This window comes from Drosophila hydei, unplaced genomic scaffold (genome assembly GCF_003285905.1).
Source record: "Drosophila hydei strain 15085-1641.00,03,60 unplaced genomic scaffold, DhydRS2 tig00008139-arrow-pilon, whole genome shotgun sequence".
Lineage (NCBI taxonomy): Eukaryota > Metazoa > Arthropoda > Insecta > Diptera > Drosophilidae > Drosophila > Drosophila hydei.
Genome location: NW_022045847.1, coordinates 1,473,625 through 1,498,109, shown reverse-complemented (window position 1 = coordinate 1,498,109; position 24,485 = coordinate 1,473,625). Strand labels below are relative to the sequence as shown.

The following is a 24,485-nucleotide window of genomic DNA, read 5'->3' as shown; positions in this document are numbered from 1 at the left end:
TTATATAGTATGGGCCGCCTAAAAGTGTGTAGCAAATTGGAATGAATTGCATTTTATGTCTCTTATATGTATATACCTTCACCCGATTGAAAATGAGAGTTCAGAGTATAATGGTTTTGGGAAAATGTTTTTTGACCGACGAACTGAGTAGGTTTAAGCATATCAGTGCATATTGCAGTATGAGGAATCTTTTTTCAGGCACTAGAGACTTGTGCTTAGAGAAATACAGACATATTGATGATTTGGTTAAGATTTAGAAATAGCTAGTTATTCAGCAATTTATTTCGCATTGCATGTGTATGTGAATTTATGTATGTATGTGCACGAATTGTTTGTAATGTATGTAGAAAAGAGCATTGAAATATCAGCTTTGCGCAGGGTATCTTCGGGCACTCCCGACTTTTATTTTGAGCTTAAGGAGTCGCTTAAGTATTAGATCTTGCCTATTTAATATATATTGTTGAGGCTATAACGTATTACTTTTCTCTAAGGTGCCACAAACCTCTCGCAGCGCTATGTTGCGCGATCGATTAGGACAGGACTTTGACGAGCGCTTGGCATCGGGCAGCCGTTTTGGTCGGCATCGCACACGGCAGCCGCACCATCAGGCAACATATCGTAGCACCGGCATGGGTGGTTGGGAGCGACATTACACAGGACTTTCGGATAGTGATCTGCAGTCGATGGACACGCGGATGCGGCCGAGGCATTCGCTCTCGCCGGACAAAGACTTTATGGGCGAGTTTGGTGACTCCGACATGGAGTCGGTGGTCAGTGTGACGTCGAGTGCATTCTCCACGCAGTCGGAGCGACCGCGGACCTCGCGCGGCCTCAGGTGAGTTATTGGCCGAGCTATTGGACTCGACGCAGAGCTAGAACCAGACAGGCGACTAGCTCGCTGCACTCGCGTCCGCTTCGTTAATGTCGCCAAGCCATGCCACAGCAAAGCTGCCAAAATTATGCTGAAATTACGATTGTGGGCTACACACAAGTATTGGTACAAACTTTTTCGAGTAGAAGCTACAAAATCCAAAATTTCCCAGTTAATTACTATCTGAATCAATTGCGACCCGAATCAGAAACGCGCTTAACGCATAACACCAACTACACACACAAAGAAACACTGACATATCAGTTAACAAAAGCAAGGCAATCCGAAAAAAACATAAAGTTTTCTTTCTGCATTTACTTTTTGTGTTCTTTTTACGAATCCAAACCAACAAAAACGTAAACGAAAACAAATAAAAACGAATAAAACAAAAAATCGCTCAACGCTCGACGCGCGCTGCTCTCTCTCTTTTGTGTTCATTGCTTCTTTTGCGTGCTCTTCACCACGCTCTATCACTCCAAACGCACACACACACACACATACAAACACACAATGACAACTCACCACGCAAACAAATCACCACAAATCAACACTCGCTGACCTCGGACGCCAACCATTGCGCTTGCATTTTTCAACGATCGTTCGTAATTGTTCACAAACTCAACAAAAATCAAATTCACCTCCAAAATTTCCCCACCATACGCTGGGCGTTAACGTTAATGTTAATAACGCATGCTGTTAACTTACATGCAAACACGAAAACACATAAAATTAAAAACTGCTCAACACCCACATTAAACCACAAACATCCACCCGCCCATGGCCACCGATACCCAAACAAAAAAAATTAGCTTTCCACGTAACTGGCGCAATCTTTTTGGCGCCCACAATAGCATACTGGGCGGTGCCGTTGGGGGCCCTGTGACTGGCCTTAAGGTCTATCCCGTTGACCACCACCGCGCGAACACCATTGAGGTGGATGACTGTGACTATCTATCTAATGGTGGGGGAACACATCAGCTTTTGCTGCTGGAACAGCTCGAGCAGTTGCAACAGCTGGCAGCCCTGGCAGCTGCAGATTCGCCGCCCAATACCGCCGTGTTGGGAGGGTTCAGCGGTGCAGCATCAGCTGCCCCACCTCCAACCACAACAGTAACACTGCCAATGAGCACAGCACAGCAGGTACTCGTGACGGACACAAATAGCGGCGAGCTGATCGAACAGTTTTTCGTGGAGCCAGGCCTAATTGCGGAGGAGACGGCGCTCAACATCGAACCACACGATCCCCATTTGCATACGCATAACGTTTACTATTCGCCTCATTTACCCAACACATTCATACAGCCGCCGCTTGACATGTACCAACGACGCCACAACGGACGCCAGCTCGACCACGCCCCCACCATAGCCACCGCCAACGCAACCACTCATGCGAATCTCACCTATGCGCTGCCCAGCTTTGAGCAATTCAAGCGCTATACCTCGCCCGTCATGAATCTCTTTCGCAGCTCCTCAACAGCACCACCAGCGTCCCATGCCCATGACCACGCCCACACGGTCTCCTCCTCGCCCAGCTCGTATGTGGGCTACGTACGTGATCATCTGGACAAGAGCTGCAGTCACTGCCAGAATGGTAGCCAACCGGTGGTGCTATCCACAAACACAGCACTGGCCACGCCCGGTTTGGCTATAGGGGCGTGCACCGATCCCTGTTGCCTGGCCGATGCGCATCCCCATCCACAGCATAAGCCCATCGCGTATCCCTATAGTGCGGAGCAGCTGCTGCGTCGCCCCTCCCTCTCCATGTATCAGCCGGCAAGCAGCTCGGAGCCCTCACTGTCCACCATGGATCCGGATCCCATGTGCGGTGAATGTGTTGATCAGCATTTCTTGGGTGGCCTAATTGGGCCGCAGCTCAATCTGGGCGTGGTGCCCACCTACCATGTGCACACGCCAACGCCAACAGCTCATCGGCGAGCGAACTCACAGCTCGCTGCGCCCCCACCACTGCCCACCCAATCCGTGCTGCGGCTCTCGCGACAGTTAAGCGAGGATGCGCTCGTTTCAGCGGTGCCCATAGCAGAAGCCACGGCACGGGCTCAACCCACATCGATTCTAAAGAAACCCAAGCTGGACAGACGTCGCATGTTCCACGAGGGTCAGTCGCGCTCCCTGGACTACGATGACTTGCACACAAAGAGCTGGGGTAGGCGGCGCATACGTTACGAGGATGAAGTGGCACCACATGAACTGAGAGCCCACACCTATCATCCAACTGAAGAACAGTTACCCAGCAGTCGCCGATACGGCTCCGAGACGAATATACGTCAATCGTATATGGGCGCCAATGTAGATGCGGCCAATCCGCTGAGTCATTCGCACTTCTTGGTCACCGACGACAAGATCGTGACCATCACCTACGACTCGGATGTGGGCTGGACCCGACGCGGCGTAGCACCCTCCCTCTTCCGGGCGCCACATCGTCGCGGGATCGATGCACGCAATCACATGTCCCTCGATCTGCAGCGCACCAGCCAGCAGAAGCTCTATGGACCCGCAGCGCCCTACTTGAAGCGGCGTCGCAATCTTCCACATCCACCTAGTGCGCAAAATGCGCATAACTTTTCGCCCATGGAGGCAGTCAGTGGTGTCGGTGGGGGCGGTGCACAGAACAGTGGTACATACAACAGTAACAATCACAACAGTAGCCACTACACCAATCACAATAACCAAGCAGCGAGTAGTGTTAGTAGTGTTAGTCAATTTCACAACAACAACCAACAGAAACAACAACCACAATCAGTTAGGCAAAAAGGGAAAGAAGGCATCATCGCCATAAACGGAATGTTGGCATCGGCATCGGAACAACTGACGAAATCTAGTGGTGGGAGCGGTGGTGCAACATCTGCCGCAGCTGCCGCTGCCGCTACTGGTAATATCGTCTGCGATGGTAATAATGCTAATAATGCTTCTTCTTCCTCTTTTGCAAATCCCCCACAACAACAACAACAACATCATGGTGTCGCTAATCAACCAATAACAACAACAAACGCATCACCCAATAAACGTGCCCCATCATCAACACACAATACCACAACAACAAACGACGCCAACAACTTGACCCATGACGCAACATCAACTAATTTCACACAACAACAACAACAACCACCACCACCAAATACATGCACAAATCTCATCACAAATGCAACAACAAACACATCGTCGAATGATGCGGCAACAACAACAACAACAACAACGACGACGACAACGATAACAACCGCAACGACTGCTACAACAACTGCCACAAATACAACAACAACAACCACAACAACAAATACAAATAACACGAATGAACCAAACGCAACAACAACAACAACAACAAATGCTAATACGAATGCTAATGCGGATGCGGATGCGGACGCGGATGCTGCCATCGATGTTATCGATTGGGATGCAATCGATGCAATGCTCGACGACGATTTCAGTGAGTACGACAAGGAGAAGAACGGCGCCAACGATGCGAGTGGTGCCAAATCAGCCGATGGTGGTGGCGGAACTGAAGAGAAAGCCGGTACGTAGACAGCCTCAAGTACAGTACTCAAGCCATGTGTCTATAAATTAGATACAAAAGACCCATATATAGTATTACATAAAATCATCATATATATATATAGTTGATCTCTTGATTAAAATAAACGATCTGATGTGATTTTGTATTGATTGATATTTGTAGCTGGAAAGTCAAATATTTCAGAAATACCTATTTCATCTGTGTATATAGCTAATGTTTCATGTATCTTTGCCTTGCCTGTTTATTTGGTACCTTCCACAGATGGCAGCCTGTCAGACACCACAACGGATCGCAAGAAATGCGGCAACGTGGATCAGGAACGATCGCCCAAAGGCGGCAGCGGGATGGGTAAAAAATCCAACTCGACGTCGCAGCTCTCGGCAACAGGTAAGAGACTTGTTGCCTTTGCTTACAGTTCTTGTTCAGTTGCCTTGTTGACAATGATCTGGTAATCCGAGCATCAGATTACCAAGCATCATTTGTAGGCTCCATTCGAGTAATAGAATCATGCGCTATACGAGCCGCCTCTTTGGTTTCTCACACTTGTGTATTTCATTGTTAAAACGTGTTGTTTTCTCTAACTAATTCATCGATCACATTTTGCATTATTGTTAACATTTTACTAACAAAACGTTACATAAACATACAAAAATACTAAAATAATGCCATACTCAAAGGTCGTAAAAGACGTATGGGCTTTGGAAAGAAGGGTAAGAACTCGTTCACGGTGCATCGCAGTGAAGAGGTGCTGCCTGGTGATATAACGCGCGAGTTGCGCTCAGGCGGAGGTGCCGGTTGTGCCAGCGGTGTTGCTGGCGGGGCCGGTGGCGGTGGTCTATCCCGTGGTTCATCCTCGGAGGCGGACCCCATTGAACAGTTTTTCGGCGATGGCGCTGGTGGGGAAAGGTGCGCACACAAGTCCAACTTATTCTGTCTCTTTCTGTCTCTCACTATCTGTGAAACTATCTTTCTATCTAGCTAATTTCTCTATTTTATGCTATGCTTTGAGTTTATAGTTTTACTTTTGATTTCTGATTCGATTTGCTTTTTAATTGCCTTTAACGGAAAACGAAGCAAACAACAATGCTTAAAGCTCATAATGCTGATGACGACGATGATAAACATTAGTTAGCCAAGTTAACCCAAAAAAAAAAATAAAAATAAAAATAAAATAAATATAATAAATTAAAAGCGAAACACATTAAGTTTCTGATAAACAGGCTGCCATGTACTACTTCTAGTTGTAAGAGCTTTTCACTAAACAATGTTGCGCTCGCTCTCTTTGACTCTCTTACTCTCTATCTCACTTTCTCTCTTTTTATCTCTCTCCTTCTCGCTGAATATTTTTACCTAAAAGCTTGCTGCAAGCTCTCTCTCTCTGTCTCTCTCTCGCGCGCGCCGCTTCAATTGAAAGCAATGCAAACCGAAAGCCCTCTTGAGTTATTTGATTTTTAGTTCACCTCCAAGCGCAATAAACCAACCAACCAAAAAAAAAAAAAGAACAACAACAAATCACCCAAACCAACCAATCAACAAACAATCCAAAGTCGATACGTATTTTTAGGCTTAAACCAAAGAAATTGCTAAAAGGCGTCGCACCAGCCGAAAGCTTTGCCTGGTCGCAGTTGCAAAAGCGTGCCAAAAGAACAGAAAGCCAAAAGGAAAGAGCAAATGCCCACCTACGCAAAGCTTTCGACTGTGTGTTGACTGTTGACGGTCACTGTGGCTGCAGTGCAGCGACTAAAGGAGGCTCCCAGCTCGTTCTGTAATGCATTTTACTTTCGCAGCCACTTTTCTTTACAACAACTACTAACCTTAACAGCCAATCGTTCGTTTTAACCTTATATATTGTTAATGCCATTTATTACAACATGTATTGATTTCTATCCAAAGTAAACAACAAGCAAACATACACAACATTTTTTTAAAACTTTGTTCGATTTACATAACATATACATATGCATGCATTGAGTTACCTACTATTTATAACAACAACAACTTACAATATACTTGTCCCAGACATATACTACTCTAGCTTCCTACCTACCTACCAATCTATTACAGCCTCTTTAAACTAGCTAAAGTAACTATCTTAATACACTCCAAGAGTATCGAAATCATTATTTGCAGTTAAGTGGTAAGACTTGTCCATGGTAAAACCCCGACTAAAGTGCAAGCAAAGAAGATGTTTTGCAACACTCAGACATTTCGAAAACATTTTGCCACACTAGTCGACCGGTTAAAGTTTCGATATCGAATTTTGCATGGAAACAACAACTCAAGCTTCGCTAGTAAAAAAGAACAAAAAACCAAAAAACATAATCAACAATTGAACTAATGTTTATCATCTGTTTTCTACAAGTTTTCTGTTTTTTTGCAAATCAATTTGATATTTACCAACGTATGTATATACAGGGAGCTCTGTCAAAGAAAGCCAAAAAAATATAAATAAACGAACACTAAGCAACAAACAATAAACTATTCACAGTACACAACAATATCATCAATGGAAATTGGCATCGACTGAAAATATACATCTGAAATATGTATATATATATATTATATATATGTATATGTAATATACACAACAGAAATGAATCAGTTAAACATAGAAAAACAATAAGAGGTCGCAATTCATTCGTCACACATATAAACTCAGCAAACAAATAGTATTTTAAATGGAATAAATGTATTCACAATGAACATTGATTCCTTATAAATTCGGCATTATTATAAAAAAAAATATATATATATATATATGAGCTACTATTTAATTTATTCTTATTTTTGCTAATAATTTCGATTTGTTTCCAGTTTCGGTTTACTCTCTGTGCTATAATTTCTCTATAGTCAGGATATATATACATGCATATAATACAGGTATATCCATATATATATATATATATTTCTACATACATGTACATATATATATATATATATATATATATCTACATACATGTATATATATATATACATATGAGTGTATATTCCAAGAGCCCAGCGTCGAGTATCGTGTATCGAGCACCGAGTAGAAGCCAGCGTCGCAAACACAAGTCCTCCCATTCAGAAACAAAAAAGCTAAATATTGTTCTGTGCGAACTTTTGTGCTTTTGAGTACATATAACATTCATACATGTAACCATATTGTACTATATAACTCGTATTGTACTCTCATTCTCTTTATTTATATATATATAAACATATATATATTTATATATATGTATATATATGTATATATATATATATATACATATATATATATATATATACATATATACATATATATACATATATATATATATACATATATGTATGTTTGTATATCATATTCTCGACAGACCAATATCAGGCTCAGTATTTGGGCAGCTCGAGCGCGAGCGGCTCCTCCACTAGTCACCATCATATCACACTACCACCACCACATCCATATTATCAAAGGCAGTCGCGTGGCTCGGCGGGCAGCATCCAGCGATCTGTGGAGGTGCCGCCGGTGCCAGCGGTCACCCGTTACAGTGCGGGCAGCATACATTCGATCTCTAGCTCCGAGGGCTCATCGTAAGTTTTTCTGGCAAATACAAAACAGCCAACAAAATATACCAAAATAAAATACTTAAAATACCAAAAAAAAAATACTCTGACATTTGAACTCCTTTCGACATTTCTGCTCTCTTTGCCTACGAATCTTTCTCTCTGTCTGCCTCACACACAATTAATTTCCATTGCCTTTGTAAATGGCTATATGTGTCGCTCTATCCAACACGCTCTCTCTCTCTCTTTCTCTGTATCTTACTCTCTCTCTCTCTCTCTCTCTCTCTGTCTCATATCGCATACCACCTGACTATAACACATTTTTCTCTGATCATGTTACTTAATTATTTGTGTCCAATCTTTGCCGGCATCTCTTTCTTGTTATCTACGTATGTGCGCCTTGATATATCGTTGAGCCAGTCTGCATTTTTGTATATCCATTAAAATACTTGCGTTCTGTTCAATTTTCCGCTTCACTTCTTTGTGTAATTTCCGTCTCATATTAATGTGCAAAATATATTTGATTTATTGTTTCTTATTTTCTATTGTTTTCTTAAATATGTATATATTTATTACTATTTGATGTCTGTGTATAAAAACAAAAGTTACGGGCCATAAGCTAAATTCTAATACCTATTTCCAAAGTACTAGGCACCTAGACTTCATTGTGGCACTATTGTTGTACCATTTACTTAACTCATAAAGACAACAGGAACTATTTTCTGTATAGTATGTATAAATATATATATCTGTATACAAATATATATACATATATATATATATATATATTTATGTGCTTCAGTAATTCTATTTTTAACTAAACCGATTTCGATTTCTATTGGCTTTTAATTGATTTCAACAGCAGAAATCGAGTTGAAAACGAAAGCTTGCATGCTAATGAACTCTCTTGTGTGCACCACTCTGTCAGTACATGAACCACTACTACCAAAAACCACAACCACAACCACACCAACCATACCCATCCACAAAACCAGTCGTAAACCAACGTACACAAAGCCACCAAACTACTTACAACAATTTAACTGTCTTTCTACAACTCCCTGTGTATAAAAGCCTGGTTCCACAGACGATCTGATTCCTAATCAGAATCGGATCATAAAGTTTAGCAACTTTTCCATTAATAATATATCGGTGGAACCAGGCTGAAACAGTTCTTTTTCTCAAAATCTTGTACTTCTTTGTTTTAATTCCTTTTCAATGAGATCTATGTGATGAAACCTTGAACCGAATACCTTTCTAAAGTTTAAAACTCTTTCAACACAAAAAAAAAAAAATACTGAAAACTCGTATAGATTTTCACCATCATTACGCAATGATGGAGCCCTTAATGAGTTTGTGGATGGCCTGGGACCCGGGCAACTGGTTGGTCGTCAGGTGCTAGGTGCCCCTTCACTGGGTGACATACAGTTGTCGCTGTGCCATCAGAAGGGCTTTCTCGAGGTCGAAGTTATACGTGCCAGGGGCTTGCAGGTAAGTAAAAGCAGAAATCAATTGATGCAGGAAAGTATCTAAAATAATGACATATGCCTTGCAGCAAAAGCCCTCGTCTAAGATGTTGCCCGCGCCCTACGTGAAGGTTTATCTGGTGTCGGGCAAGCGTTGCATCGACAAGATGAAAACCTCAACGGCTCGTCGTACGCTGGATCCTCTTTACCAGCAGCAATTGGTATTCAAGCAGTCGTATAGCGGTTGCGTATTGCAGGTGACTAAGCCGACCCGATAAATATAGATGCATTTATAAATATATTGATACCAATTGATACTGTTCATTTATCTGTCTAGGTGACCGTTTGGGGCGATTATGGCCGCATCGAAAAGAAAGTTTTTATGGGTGTGGCACAGATTATGCTTGACGATCTGAATCTCTCGAATATCGTTATCGGCTGGTACAAGCTCTTTGGCACCACCTCACTGGTCAGTTGTCCCACTAATATAGGTTTAGGCTCTAGGCGCTCATCAATAGCCTCACTCGACTCACTCAAACTCTGAACTAAAACTCAACTCAACTCAACTCAAATTTAACTCAACTCAACTCAACTCAGCTCAAATATAATATATAAAAGCGTACAAAAGTTTACCCTAAGATCGACTTGCAATCTGATAATATACTCAGAGCACGAGCAAAAATAAATACATGCATATATAAATACATATACATACGCATATGTAGCTACACTTTTCCAGTATTCAGTATTGACATACGAAAAAACTTAAAATGCAAAACCAAAAAAAAAATAATTTAACTTTGTAGCTTAGCGAGTCACAAAACATCTGTACAAACACAAGCAACAAATAAGATATATTTAAAAAAATTAGCTAATAGTCGAAAACAAACAACAAATTGATTGCATACATATTTTGCATTTGTTTTTAGTTAGCTAAAATACCAAACAGCACACAAGCGCACACACCTGTATTTGAATCGATTACACCGCTAAATCCATTATAAATTTATCTATATGTATTGATCAGTGCCAGCAAGAGATCATAATTGAAATGCATTTGTAAAAACCGAAAACGAATCTCAAACACTTAATGCCAAAAAGAAAGTCAAAACACGTATCGAAAGTCACCTAATATCAATATATATATCACCGTTACCGTTACCGTTACCGTTACCGTTACCGTTACCGTTACGTTCTTTTGGCATAGCATACAACTTCAACGTAGTTATTTATAGACTCGAACTATACTCATATAGGTATGTTTCTCTATCCCCAACCACCTGAAACAAAACTACCAAAACCACGAACAATTTAACAATTCCATGTAATTGTCTACTGCATGTGTAGTTAACGTACCATTTACCGTTTTATCGTCATCATATCCTTATCATTTCTATCGTATGCGATTCCTATTTGACCTCTTTAATTATACTAGCTAACAAAAACTACTCGATTCCACAAATTTGTAATCTTGCTTTGTCCTAATCCCAAACTCAACTTAAAACATGAACGCATAAGCAAAAAAAAAAATATAAGATAAATGGCAAATTTCGGCTAGCTACATAGTCTACATAGATTGATAGAAACACATATTATAATCACATCAGCTAGGGTTAGCGCCAATGATGGTTGAAGATAATAAATTTCAATTACAATACAATTTTGGAATGTGTACCCACATCAGGGTCGTCCGATTGTTTGGGCCGGTGAATCAATAATGGAGGAGCAGGGTGAATAACACTTTCCAGCTACAGTGAAAACACTTTAAAGCACCAAGCACAAACAAATTTCCAAACTTGCAAACTGAACTGAATTGTAAGTGCACCCACGATCTAACTAAAACCTATTGCTAACAATTTTCTTCTCGACTTATTGCATACAAATATAAAATCTTTTTAATTTTAGCAGCTTTCTGTATAACGCGCTAGTACAGCCATTTTGCCATTTGCCACTTTTATATCTAACTTCCAATGAACAATAATACAATACGAACAGCTCACAAGCAACTAACAATTAATTTGCCCGCTAATCAACAATTAACATTGCATTATGCACAAAAACATTTGCCTAGATGTTGCAAGCTAATTTCTTTGGTAATCCTTGCAGTAACCCTTGCAAAGAGCTGCCAGCCAGGCAGCCAAATAGCAAAGGACCAAGGTCAGCCTGCAGGACCTGCTGCGCTTTGTTGGAAGTGGAACCCCCCGGATGAGCATCAGGAGCTGTTGGAGCTATCGCCCGCTATTCCCATTCGGCATGCTGCTGGCCTAATCTATGTCCAATTTGTATGTAATTTTCAATTTTTATTTTTATTTTTATTTTTATTCTTGACCGGAAGATTTCCTTAAGAAGAGTGTAAGGATCTAGGTAATTTTGTAACTCATGAAAACAAATGCATTTAAACCCATACTCGATAACACAGCAGTGCAGTAAATGATTAAACTAAACTATCAAATTCGAGATACAAGCTTCAAAAGAATATAATATATATATTATATATATAAATAACACAAAAGAGAGGCAAACATAAAGCAGACAATGAAAGTGAATTTGTAAATGAATGAATGCATATTTGAAGACATTTTTATTACACACCTAAGATCGCTATAATTTTCGTAATACGATTATTATTATTAATAATTATTATTAATAAATAGATATACAATAAAAAGCAAAGTTACACTCAACCAAGAAAAGTGCTAATGTCGGTCATACACCTTAAGCTAAGACAGTGAGATAGAACAAATAAAAAAGAGAAATAATTCAAAAATATTATGATGAGGAGGAGGAAGAGAAGCAGGAGGAGGAGGTTTAGGTACAGATGCAAGTTGTTTAATAGATAAATCTAAATCAATAAATTAAAATTATAGATTTTCAAGAAAATGTTTACGAGTATATACTATATACAATATATGTATACACATATATATACATATATATATTTAAAGTTTAAGCAAGCAAAGAACCACTAACACTTAAATAAGCCTAACTTACGATAAATTAAACTTAAACTTAAACTTAAAGTTAATCAGAATGTAACTAAAAAGAGATATATGATATATGAGATATGTATTAATCCAAACCAAGTATTTATTAAGCGTGACGATTGAACAAATTTAATTTAGAAAATTAAAACACAATAACACACACTCACTTACACACACACATACACACTTACACAACAAATTTTGCTCTTAAGCTGTACATAGATAACACTCCATACACACGGCCACACACACACACACATATATATATATATATATATATACATATATATATATATATTCATATATTTATAAAACCCATAGAGAGGTAAATTTGTTAATAATTAATAATTATTTTGGCTTCTGCTTATTTTATTGATATTTTTGCACAGCTGCAAAAAGTTAGCAGCGACCTCAAAATGATAAAATTTTTGCCGCCAGCTCAGAGCTGCTAACAGACAACAGATGACACATAACAGATTAAAGATTAAAGATGACATATAACGCATTCGCATCAGCCATTAGAGGACATGACAGTGATCTCGCTTCTATTTGCATATATCTCGCATATCCTTTGTCTAAATACTTCAGCTAGCTCGAACTAAGAGAATAACGCATTGTACCTTCAACATAATAACATGAATAGTGTGAGCTGTAAAAATGTTACCTGCTTGCTAATGAACAGAAGAAGAACATAACATACAAAACACATGCAACACATGTTTAGCCTGTAGAGAGAGTATCATTTGAAAACGTTACAAATTAAATATATACATACAGTCATATAAATATATATATATATATATATACATATATATATACATATATATATATGTTTATATATATATATGTATATACATATTTATACTTTAATTTGGCGTTTGATTGCGTTCTTTGCGCAACATTTTGCAATGCATTTGAAGTCCTCAAGTGGTTCATTTTGAGTAAACATATCAGTGGCCTGCGAGGGAACTAGGATGGGAGCAGTAGATTTTTATATATACATAATGATTGTATTGTTAAATTTATATGAATACGCCGTATAGCTATTGTATTGTTCCTAGCAACAGATCGTAGATATATATTTAAATACATCCAATTTTCCTCAGAGCTCAGTTGGCTAACGATATTAATTTCAACCTGTCCGTCCATTCATCAGCTTTTTGCACACAGATTCAACTACAGTTGCGGATACCGTTGCATGACCATTGAAACTTTCTATATCTACCGCTATATAAAAACAATATAAAATAAATATGTAATAATGCCAGCAGAAACGAACAGGGAAATGCATTCAAAATGTTGCTGCAAAACGAAGAATCACAACATCATGTAGAACCAAATACAAAACGCGCTTTAAAGAACTTCAATACTATCAGCGAGGTTTCCAGCAAGTAATTATACGATACAGCATACCGATTTAGCGATACGTAGATACATATACACATACATAGAGATGCACATATACAGTTACAGATACAGATACAGATACCTATGCATACAAGGACACACATACACATTCTACTAGCTAATAGAATCTTACACTCTGCTCTAAACATTCTCATGCCAAGAAAAAGCTTCCTAGACTAAGCTCCACATTTTATTTATTTGCTCTCCTCCTATGAAAGAAACTTGAATGCTTTTAATAATCAATCAACAACAGCAAGAACAACAAACGATAATTAATAATGTCGGCAGGTAACGACTTTCAAATGCCCTTACCAAGCACAATGTGGAGTAGAAAATGTAATTAATGCTAAATATTTATCTTTTCAATATATAGTGTTATAAAAAATTACAGCAACTTATCCCAATGTCCGTTAAGCAGCTTTACATAGACAACGGTAAAAAGTTCATATTCTGCATAGTTATATTTAAAAGACTTTTGTAAGCAATAGATTCGAACCAGTTTGTTAATATTCGTTAAGTTCCTATTAACAAATCTTTGGCAAGAGCATTTATGCTGCATTAAACATTACTCATATTTGAACATCTATTTATAATCCCAACTATGAATTTGTTATGTAGAGAAGTCACTAAATGGAACTACAATACACACGAGTCCACTCACACCTACATACACAAACACACACAAAACCACACACACATATATATATATATATATATATCTATATATATATACACACATAGAATTGTTAATAAAACGCAAGATATATTACGTCAAGTTATTTAAAGAACAAAACCAAACAAAAGTGAAACCAAAAAGTTCTATTTACTAAGTTCAACTGATAAAACAAATTAAATACACAACAGCAACAACAACAGAGAGATATATCATTTATTGCAAAATGTTGACAAGCAAACCAAACTAAAACAAAATAATAATTAAAGCAAATGGCTGCGTGAAATACGCTTCGAATATATTGTATTTTAATATCTCGACAAATATCGAAGGTCGAGAAACGACAATAAACTGTGAAAATGAATATAAAAATAAAAACAAAAACAGAAGAAATCCAAAAAGAGAAATTATGTAATTATATTATATTAAATAAACGGAAAAAATAAAATTTGCAGAAGAGAAGGCATAAATAGTGACACGAAAACAGACCTTGAAATTGTGTAAACTACAAATTTAATGAAAACCAACATTTAAACAACAAAACAAAAGAAATATTCATTAAAATTGTTTTCTAATAAAACAAAACTAACATTTTTTTACTTGCTTACGGTATTTGAAATAGTTTCAACAGCTTCACTGGGACAAGATAAAAGGACTCCATTAAAATATAATATTTGTGTGGAATGGAAATTTGTCTATTTTGTCTATCTGAGTGCTCCGATACCTGAAGAGCTCAAAAGAAAGCCATTTGGAAATTATGATAAGATCTTTGATCCTCGTGCTCGTCTCTTGTATGAATCGGAAACATAGATAAGCTCTTGGCTTCGATTAAGTATATTTGAAAGCAGTGAAAAATAAATTTTTTGCTTGCAATAAGTGTATCTGAATTGTGGAAAAAAAGGGTCACTGAGACACAATTCTGAGATACAAATTTCATATTATATATATAGATAAATGATTCGATAATGATGCGAAATATATATACAAGATGCAAGTGCATCTGTGCGAGAGTAGTCATCAAAACCAAAGGATTATCCAGGTTTCTCAATAGTATTGCAAGATGTTAAATAAAAACATTGTCTGGCAATACACAATATTATATTTGGGAGATCTAGCTATATCTATATTGAAAATGAGTGTATATCATACTTAAATATAACAGAAGCATCAAGAAAGAGTTCATTTACAAAATGCAAAGGCATCGAATGCATCTGATCCATCTATCTGTGGGATAAACATTTACTATTTGGATATTTTTTTTATTTACTTCCCAGCCCGCAGCATAAAACACATTTTTCTTGGGGTTTCACATAAAGCGGTGGTATTTTTTTATTTACCATTGATAAACCTTTAATCATATATGGTATGTATAAATAATTCAAACATTTAAGTATTCATTTGCTTATTTATGTGTTGTAATAAATATATTTAGATATATGTATATGCGTGTATCTATCATGTCATATCGGGTTCATTGGCGGCATTATTCTTACTATCATTTACAATTGTTTTCATCTCGCTTGGTTAGTTGGACTTACAAAAAATACGATTGTGATTACATACATAATGCGATATCAAGGGGCATACTTCGTATTTTGTTATATATCATATTATTAATGCTAAAATTGAATATAAATTATTTTACAAAAGTGTGGCTTAAGTACGGCTAATATTTAGCTTTAGTGCGTTTCTTAAAGGAACCAATGTTAAAGACTGTTTGCCCCTATGTCAACATATATTTAAATAAGTTATATATACGAATGTAGTCTAGAATAGTACAATGCATAGAATTATATGGAACGTCAAGCTGGGGTATCTTAAGTGTTTCTGAATGCATGTGCTTGTAGGGCTTCTCATTATAGGGTATTATAATGCTAATCAGTCTTCATAACAAAAATAAATATGGCCAAATTGTCAAATAACGTGCCGACGGTGCGAGTGCAAATAGGATTACATTTAAGTTGTATATCGTTAATCTTATATATGTCTCTTCTTCGGGTTTTTAATCCAAATACGTGCATATTCCTTTTATCTAGAAGCCATGTAGAGAGAGCCTAGAAAAGTTGGAATTCTTATTTGTGGGAGATATGTATGGGAAGTGCTTGAAGTCCGTGAGTTAATGGTTGCGTATGTGTGCGTGTTTCCGATGCTGGATGCATTAGCTAATTTCGTACAGTTAGTTAGTTCCTTTTATAATACATTAGATATCATCATATTGTCGCTTTGTTACATTACATTTTACAGTTATCTTAAGTGATACGAATATATGTTATATATATTTGAGAGACCGTACAAAATATGCTGAAGCTGTTTTAATTAACTCTACGTCGACTAGCTGAAGCTTGACTAATGCTTGCGTCCGTCACTTTTTTTTTGCAAAATTGCGACGATTGCATAAATTATTTGATTGACAATCGATGTTGATCCAGAGATGTTTATGACTTCAAGAATTTTTCATTGAAAGTTAGCTACAAATCGAGTGTTATACATTTTTGCAGTTTATTGAATCAGGTTTCGATAATCGTTCAAATATATGGATCAAAATCGATTGCAAAGCTTGGCCGATCTCTATATAGAATCGGTTGCAATTGATATCAAAGAAATTCACAAGCTAATAAAGCTATTGCGATCTACATCCGATTTCAGCTATCCGAGCTTTGGGAAAACATCAATATTATATATTTCCTACTTCGCCAGCTAGTTTCCACCTGACAAGCTCTACGGCTTCTTTTGTTACTTATAAAACCATGCAATTGCGGCTTAAATTCGTATGCATTTTTTTTTCAGATTAGGGAAAAGATTTTGTAGTCGAAAAAAATTCTAAAGGTATTTATATTGATTACTTCATAATAGTTCTTTATATATGCACATATATATGCATGTGTATTTGCTTAGACATCGCGCCAAGTTCTAGTTTAAATATATTATCATAGATGATATGATAAACTCAATTATTATTTATTATCTTACACATTGTATACGAGCATACCTAGTAGTGTGTATAAATATAGAGTTGTATATATATATTTATATGTAGTATATGAATAGATATCCTTTGTAACCTTATGCGTGGGGCGTCAGTTACAGTGGGCGTGGTTTTTGTGCTACACGGTAGATGTTTGTTATTCAGGCAAATCATAGAATAACTTGGGACTTTTTAAGGTTTACTTCTGCTAGTAAGTCAAAAGCCATCATCAGAGCGTGATCAGAGCTCAATAATGGCAATGACTGAGCTGTGATGATGCCACATGAACTTGTGAAGTGCTTGTGGAAGATTTAAGATTTGAGGCATCTATACACTTAGGATTAAAGTACATCTTTAAGCTTGATTCTATGCGTGTTAATACGATACTAGAGAGCTGCTACTATAGCTGATTTTTATTTTAGATGCTGCCCGGCTTAGTGCAGCTGCGCCGTTACGTAGAGTCCGCAGTCCTGGTCCGAGGCCATGGAGTAGTTGGCCGAATCTCGATCCTCGTGTATGGTCGGATGCGTCTCGTGTGGCAGCTTACTGAAGGCATGATGTGCCGCCCCATAGCCAAGGTGTCCATACGGCGACTCGGCCGCTTTGCTAACGTGCGGCAGTCTGCGTAGGAAATGCGGATTCGAGTAACGCACGCCATTGGGCAGCGTTGTGTGTGGAACGGAGGAGCCGAGGGCGACGGCTGCATTGGCATAGTGCATACTGGGCGTCTTAAAGGTGGACACCTGCGAGGGTGGACCCATAGAGCTGGTCATGGCCGATGTGGAGGCATAGCCGCCATTGCTGTTGCTGTTGCTGCCGCTGCTGCTGCCGTTGGTGAGCTGTTGGCTGTGACAGCCGGCCGGCAGGGGCATCGTGCTGCAATGGGCAGTGTAGTCGAACTTCTGCTCAGGTGCGCTGCGCTGCAAAGGTAATGTGGCGCTATTAATAACGCTGGCTGGGTCGGCGTTGAAGCTGGACATGCGCATGTTGGTACAGCGGCCATACGGCTCCTCCTGTATGGGTGGCTGTGGTGGGCGTGGCGGTGCCTTGCAGCTGACACGTGGCCGTATGATAACTTCCAGTTCACGTTCCTCCCCCGAGTGCACGCCGCTGGAGGATTCGGAGGGAGCGCGCTCTGGCGGCGAGGTTGTATTGGTACTTTCGCTGATCGAGTTGGTGTCGCTGCGAGGCGTTAACGCCTCATTTGGCACGCCAGAGTCGGCGCGCCGCAGGCAGCGGGATGTGGAGCTGGAGGCGATCTGGTGGCGGCAAGGAAAGGCAAGAGAAAGCGTGAGCGAAACAGAAAGTGTGGAGATTGGAAATGATTGAAAAGGGGGATATATAGATAGGAAAAACGTCATTTGGCTGCTCTGCTTCACTTCGGCGCCTGCAAGTGAAAATGAAATTAAATCAGGCGAGTGTCCTGTTACCCTATCGGATGTTGTCACAGTCTGGCAGAAGCAGACAGCCGGACAGGCAGGCAGGCAGTCAGGCAGGCCAGACTATTCATCAGGCTGGGCATGTGGTCTCTGCACTGTCCTGTCACTGATTTATGCTGTCTCATAACGGCAAGCATAAATCTCATGGCTTGCCACACAAGCACCCGCAGGCGTGTCACGAGTTACACTCGACTGGCTTCTTACTCCCTGAACGAGCATGTGGCCTATGCTACGCATCAATCTAACCAAAATATTAATACTGAGCTGCCGCAAAAGGCCAACTAACTTATACTCTATTATATTAATTATTAATAAATATTATATTAATAATTATACTATTCAAATTTCAAGTATATGTTAACCAAATATTGATCTCTAAGTGCTGCATAAGCGAATAGCTCAAATTACCAAGTTTATATTTTATTTAATTGCCTTTGATTTCATTTAATTTCTATTGCCAGGTTGCATATTCTAAAGGCCATTGTATTCAGAAGTCCTGTTATAAATATTTATATATAGAAATATATATGTTATAATAGAATACCACTTCACTATCCAATAACCCCAAAAGTTTGCTAAGCAGCAACATTTTTATTCTCCCAGCCCTTGGGACTTTAGTTGTGGGTCTAGCTACGCATGTCCCGTTATCCACTTACTTGAGCCTCGTGGGTGTGCACAGCGACAGTGACCGGAGCCAGGGGGTTGACTAGATGATGCTGCTGCTGTAGTGGATGCGGATGTGGATGTTGCTGCAGAGGATGATGTTGCTGTTGGTGCATCTGTTGTTGCTGCTGTTGTGGCTGTGACTTGTGCTCGGGTGAAATTTGCATGATCTCGGGCATGGCCTGTGGGGCGCGTCCGTAAGTGGGTGGGCGTGGTTGCTGCACGCTGGGCGGCTGTGGCATGGGCGCACCTTTTGCGGGCAATGGTGGCGGCGGCGGTGGTGATGCAGTGACTGCTGCTGCTGACACTGATGTTGGCTGCGGCGGCTCCAGATCGCGTGTGGAAGCATACGTAATGCTGTCGTCACGCACGCAAGCCAACAACTTGCCCTCCTCGGAGATATTGTCATCACTAATGCCGCCCAGCCCGCTCAGATTCGCGTAGTCATGGGCGTGTGGGCGTTGCTGCTGGTTGACGGATGGCGGAGGTGGCAGCTCGTCGTATTCGCATAGGTGCAGCAGGCCGCTCATGATGCTGCTGCTGCCCCCGCCCACGCTTACTGCAATACTGCTCTTTATGCTGCCCATGGTGATGCCCACAACGGCGCCGGCGGTGGCCGCCCTTAATGTCGCGTACTCGCCGTCGTCAATTTCCCCCGTAGAACTGGCAAAACATAGCGAGGTTCCACGGCTCGTATGGCTGCAGGCAGTTAGAGGGAAAGAAAGAGAGAACGAGACGAGAAAGAGGCAGGGAAGAGCGAGGGGAGTTAAATTAGAAGGCGAATTTACTCAGACGCTGTACCCACATGAGTTGACCACCTTGTGTTGCTCCATTGATTAGTTGGAATTGTTTTAACTGTCAACAAGAGCAACATCAACAACAACGCGAAGTGCGGGTTCAATTTATAAAATGTTAATTTCAATTTAAAGTCGAGACACATTCAATTAGCTAGAGTTAGTAATTCACGTCTAATTCACGTCTAGTTAATTGACATTTACAAACAAACAACAATAAGTGAAACAAAGAAAAATCAAATTTTTAAATAACAAATGAAAAAAAAAACAATTTTGTTGATTAAATTCTGTGAGTAATTTTCAATAAAACAGGCGACAAGCGGAACAAAAATAGTTTCCTTTCTTTCTTTTGTTCAGACATATTTTTTGTTTTTATATAAAACTATTGTATAATACACTTGTACGATTGAAAGTGGGAAATTCCGTTATTGAAAATGGACAACAAAAACCCCCAACTGGAAATGGAAATTAAGAGAAAACAAACGCAACAATTTTGATGTCAGATGCAGAAAACAAATTTGAAAAGGCGTTGGCAAATTTGTTAAAGAAGTGTTTGAATTTGGGTGTGCGTGTGTGTGTGTGTGTGTTGGATAAGTAATTGGGAAATTAACGGAATGAATGGAATGGAACGTGCAAAATAAACAAAACGAAACACAACACAATTAGAATCTAGATTAGATTACATAAGAAATGATTTTGCTTTATTTATTTGCTTTTATTAGTTTTTACTGTGCAATGGGTGGTGGGTGGTGGGTGGCTTGGTGGTGCGTGAGAACGAACTAAATGAAACTATACTAAGTACGTGTATGTAAAATGCAGATTGCAGATTTGTAAGTAAAACGGACAACGGGCGCTGCCTTCATTTTTGTTCTATTTTTGTTTAATTTGTTGTTTTTTGTAACTAAAAACGATTTTTTACCGCTTGCCATCAGTTTGTTCTTGGTCACCAATTAGTAGGACATCATCAGACGTACTCGTAACTTCGTTGAAGGTGACCTTCAGCTTCGGCGAGCTGGGCGTCAGCTTTGGCCAATAGATATCCTCCTGTGCCACCAGGCCCATGCTCATGCCCACGCCCAGTTCCGTGCTTGTGGCCGTGCTCATCATGTCCGGCTTGGATAGGGAGCTGTCCATGCCATTGACCGTGGTGCTCGTTGAGTTGCCGCCGCTGCTCGAATTGCTGCCCGTTCGTTGACCGCTGGACATGAGCAGAGGCTGAGCGCTGGCCTTGTTCAACAGACCGCCATACGTATGATCCAATGGTGGCAGCTTAAAGTGCCAACGTCTCTTAATAGTCAAACAGAGCCAGACGACAATCCACAGCAGCAAATGTGTTACTCCCACCAAAGCTGCACAAAAAGATATAAATACATAGAGAGAGAGAGAGAGAGAGAGAAAGAGAGTTATATTCAGAATGAAGGCAAAGGATGATTAAGTCGAAAGACGTGTTTATTGAGACGGGCCCCGATTGAGCTTTCTGGTCATTTGATACGCGCTCTTTGTTCTATGCAAGCTGCCAATTAATGCGAAATCCCGTTAAACAACAACCGCTAATTGGCTTATGACATGGCCAAACAGACAAGAGTTCAAGGCGACAATAGCTTGGCCTATAGAGACTTGTTTTCGCAGTACGAACTCAGGCACACCTGTGCTACTCTCATGAAAATTCTTATCATAGACTTGGTCTGAATGCAGTTTTTTGTGAATTGTTTCGATTTAAGTTTCAACAAAATGTTGTTCATATGACAACACAAATTTAGTTCAATTGTAATACCTAGTACTGATATCTATATCGCTTAAGTGAAGTTGAACTCTACAGTTGTAGTTCTAATCGAATATGTTTTTTATATTAAATGATTAGCTACAAGTGTTAACTCACCTGCCAAAAAGGTTGGACAATGCAAATTGTTTTTGTAGGTGGCGCTGAGATCATTTAGCAGTGGGGCTTTGACCACAGCCAGAGCCAGCACAAAGCACAAGGACGCACAATGAGCAAAGTAGATCCACGTTTGGCTCGTCTTCAGCGTGATGATGGAACGATCTCTCATGCGTGTGGCCAACCGGCCATGTCCATACAAGTACATGACCATCGAGGAGGCCAGCACGAGCGCTGTGGCTAGCAGATAGAGTGCTAGGGTCACGGTGGCATTCAGTATAAGTCCTGGTTGGTGCACCGGCATAGCTTCCGCATAGATCTGAAGCTTATAGAGATTGGAGACGCCTACGTAGCCAAGTATGACGTCCAGTGCGGCGACAATCATCTGCAGGCTAAAGACGCAGGCAAACGATTTGGATGTGTTCCAGAAAACGGCCGGATAACGCACAGACCAGACGAGCAGTGCGCAGAGCAGGTTGACGAACTCCGCACTGGGTGGCTGGGCAAAGATTGCCACATCGATGGGCTTATCAATGCCAAAGAATAGCTGCAGCATGCCCGCAAAGCCGTCGAGACGGACAAACTCATTGTTGTTGTTGTTGTTATTGCTGTTGCCGGCAGCAACTGTTGCTGGCGTAACGGCTGGCAGCGCTTGGAAGTCCGCATCATCCAGATCAAGATCCAACTCGTCATCTAGCTGCTGCTGCTGCTGTTGCTGTTCGCTTGACTTGGCTATAAACTCACTGGAGTTGATGGCACCATCCCCCAGCAAATATTCCGGCTCGATTTCCACGCCCGACTTGGGCGCTGCTCGCTTAGCAATGCGTCGCTTTTGCGTCTTGGGCTTGATGGCTATAATCTTGGAATTGGTGGAAATCGGCGTCGAGGGTATTATTAAATCTGGCAGCACGTCGGTGCGCACACGATGAATGCTGCTGTCCCGCGTTGTAGTCTCCTCCTCCTCCTCTTTGACGTAGCTCTCCTGCAGCGCCTGCTCATGCGAAGTCACATGATGGCGACGTGGTTGTTGTTGGCGCTGCTTGTGGTGTTGTTTGTGGTGTTTGCGACTGTGCTTCTGCTGGTGTTGTTGGTGCGGCGGCTGCTGTTGCCTTGTTGTAATTTCAGTTGCGGCTGTTGTTGTTGGTGCTTTTGTTGTGGTGGTTGTTGTTGTTGTTGTTGTTGTGGTTGTCGTTGTTTTTGCAGTTGTTGTTGTAGCTGCTGTTGTTGTCGTTGTCGGCTTAGTGCTAGTTGTTGCTGTTGTGGGCTTGCTGCGTGCCTTATCCAGTGTGCCCAGCCTTTGCCAATTGTCCGCTCCCGCATGCTTCTCATTGCTAGATCCGAAATCTGGCATGATAATCGTGCCGCCTTCTCCGCCCACATCAACGCCATCACTATCGTCAGTATCATCAGCATCAACATCTACATCAGCATCATCGCCGTCAGCATCGTCATCATGATCATCGTCATCATCGTTGTCCCCCAGTCGCTCATTGCCCTCATCAATATTTCGATTAATTAAATCGGGTACTTCAAAGTATCTTGTCTTGCCCGCAGCTCCGCCACCTCGTATTGATGTCTTTGTTGTTGTTGCCGTCGTCTTGGCCGCCTTTCTGCCATTACGTCCATCCTTATCACGTGTCAGCTCGAGCAAATTATTATTGATGCCTCCTATGCCGCCTCGCACTGCCGTGAACATCGTATCGTTGTAGTAGTCCTCCTCATCGTGCTCCAAACTGTTCGCAGTTACGTTCGGCTGCCGCTGCTGCTGCTGCTGCTGTTTTCGATAGGGCGGTGTCGGCCCCACCACCGACATGGCCATCAAGTTGCGTCTATTGATAACAACAAAGTCCAATTCGGTTGCCCAAACTTGTTCTGCAATTGAAAAGGGGGAGAGCCAGAAAGAGGGAGCAGATGAGATGGATGCGTTTAATTAGAATGAACTACTTCATGCTTTGCCTGATTTGCTGGCAACAACACAAATCGCTTTGAACTACTCCACAGCAGAGCAGAGCTTGTTCAGGGGATTAACTGCCAAGCACCTCTCTGGGCGGGACACATAGGCAGCCAAGCACAATCACTCAGCCACAGACACACACATATCAACAAATCGACATTCAATCAAACACACACGCGCGTGCTTTAAATAAATATGAGCGCAGGTAATGAGCATTTGAACACATTGTACCAAGCAAGCAAACACCACAAGCTGTTTCAACTTCCACTCAGCTATCGTTAATTAAATGGGGCGTTAATGAGAGACTGTCCTTCATACCCCGTACACATCTTGCAA

At 40.5% G+C, this 24,485-nt stretch overlaps 2 protein-coding genes across 3 annotated transcripts in view; one reads left to right on the top strand and one right to left on the bottom strand.

The window, feature by feature from the left end:
• The window catches only part of LOC111601330, a 36,165-nt gene extending 26,205 nt beyond the window's left edge, over positions 1-9,960 (top strand). Inside the window, exons 16-22 of the mRNA XM_030225765.1 lie at positions 492-835; positions 1,681-4,400; positions 4,662-4,787; positions 5,078-5,306; positions 9,242-9,419; positions 9,484-9,651; positions 9,732-9,960. Of these exons, the coding sequence (XP_030081625.1) occupies positions 492-835; positions 1,681-4,400; positions 4,662-4,787; positions 5,078-5,306; positions 9,242-9,419; positions 9,484-9,651; positions 9,732-9,938 (3,972 nt within the window). The 3' untranslated portion in view covers positions 9,939-9,960. The remainder of the gene's footprint in view (positions 1-491; positions 836-1,680; positions 4,401-4,661; positions 4,788-5,077; positions 5,307-9,241; positions 9,420-9,483; positions 9,652-9,731) is intronic.
• Positions 9,961-17,505: 7,545 nt separating this feature from the next.
• Positions 17,506-24,485, bottom strand: part of LOC111601360 (protein tincar) — a 66,413-nt gene continuing 59,433 nt past the window's right edge. The window contains exons 7-10 of one of the 2 annotated variants that reach the window (XM_023317893.2): positions 22,199-24,067; positions 21,239-21,668; positions 19,519-20,224; positions 17,506-18,682 (exon numbers count right to left, since the gene is read on the bottom strand). In XM_023317893.2, the coding sequence (XP_023173661.2) occupies positions 17,858-18,682; positions 19,519-20,224; positions 21,239-21,668; positions 22,199-24,067 (3,830 nt within the window). In that variant the 3' untranslated portion in view covers positions 17,506-17,857. Of the gene's footprint in view, positions 18,683-19,518; positions 20,225-21,238; positions 21,669-22,198; positions 24,068-24,485 lie in introns of those variants that run through there. The other variant, XM_023317895.2, reaches the window with a different exon arrangement.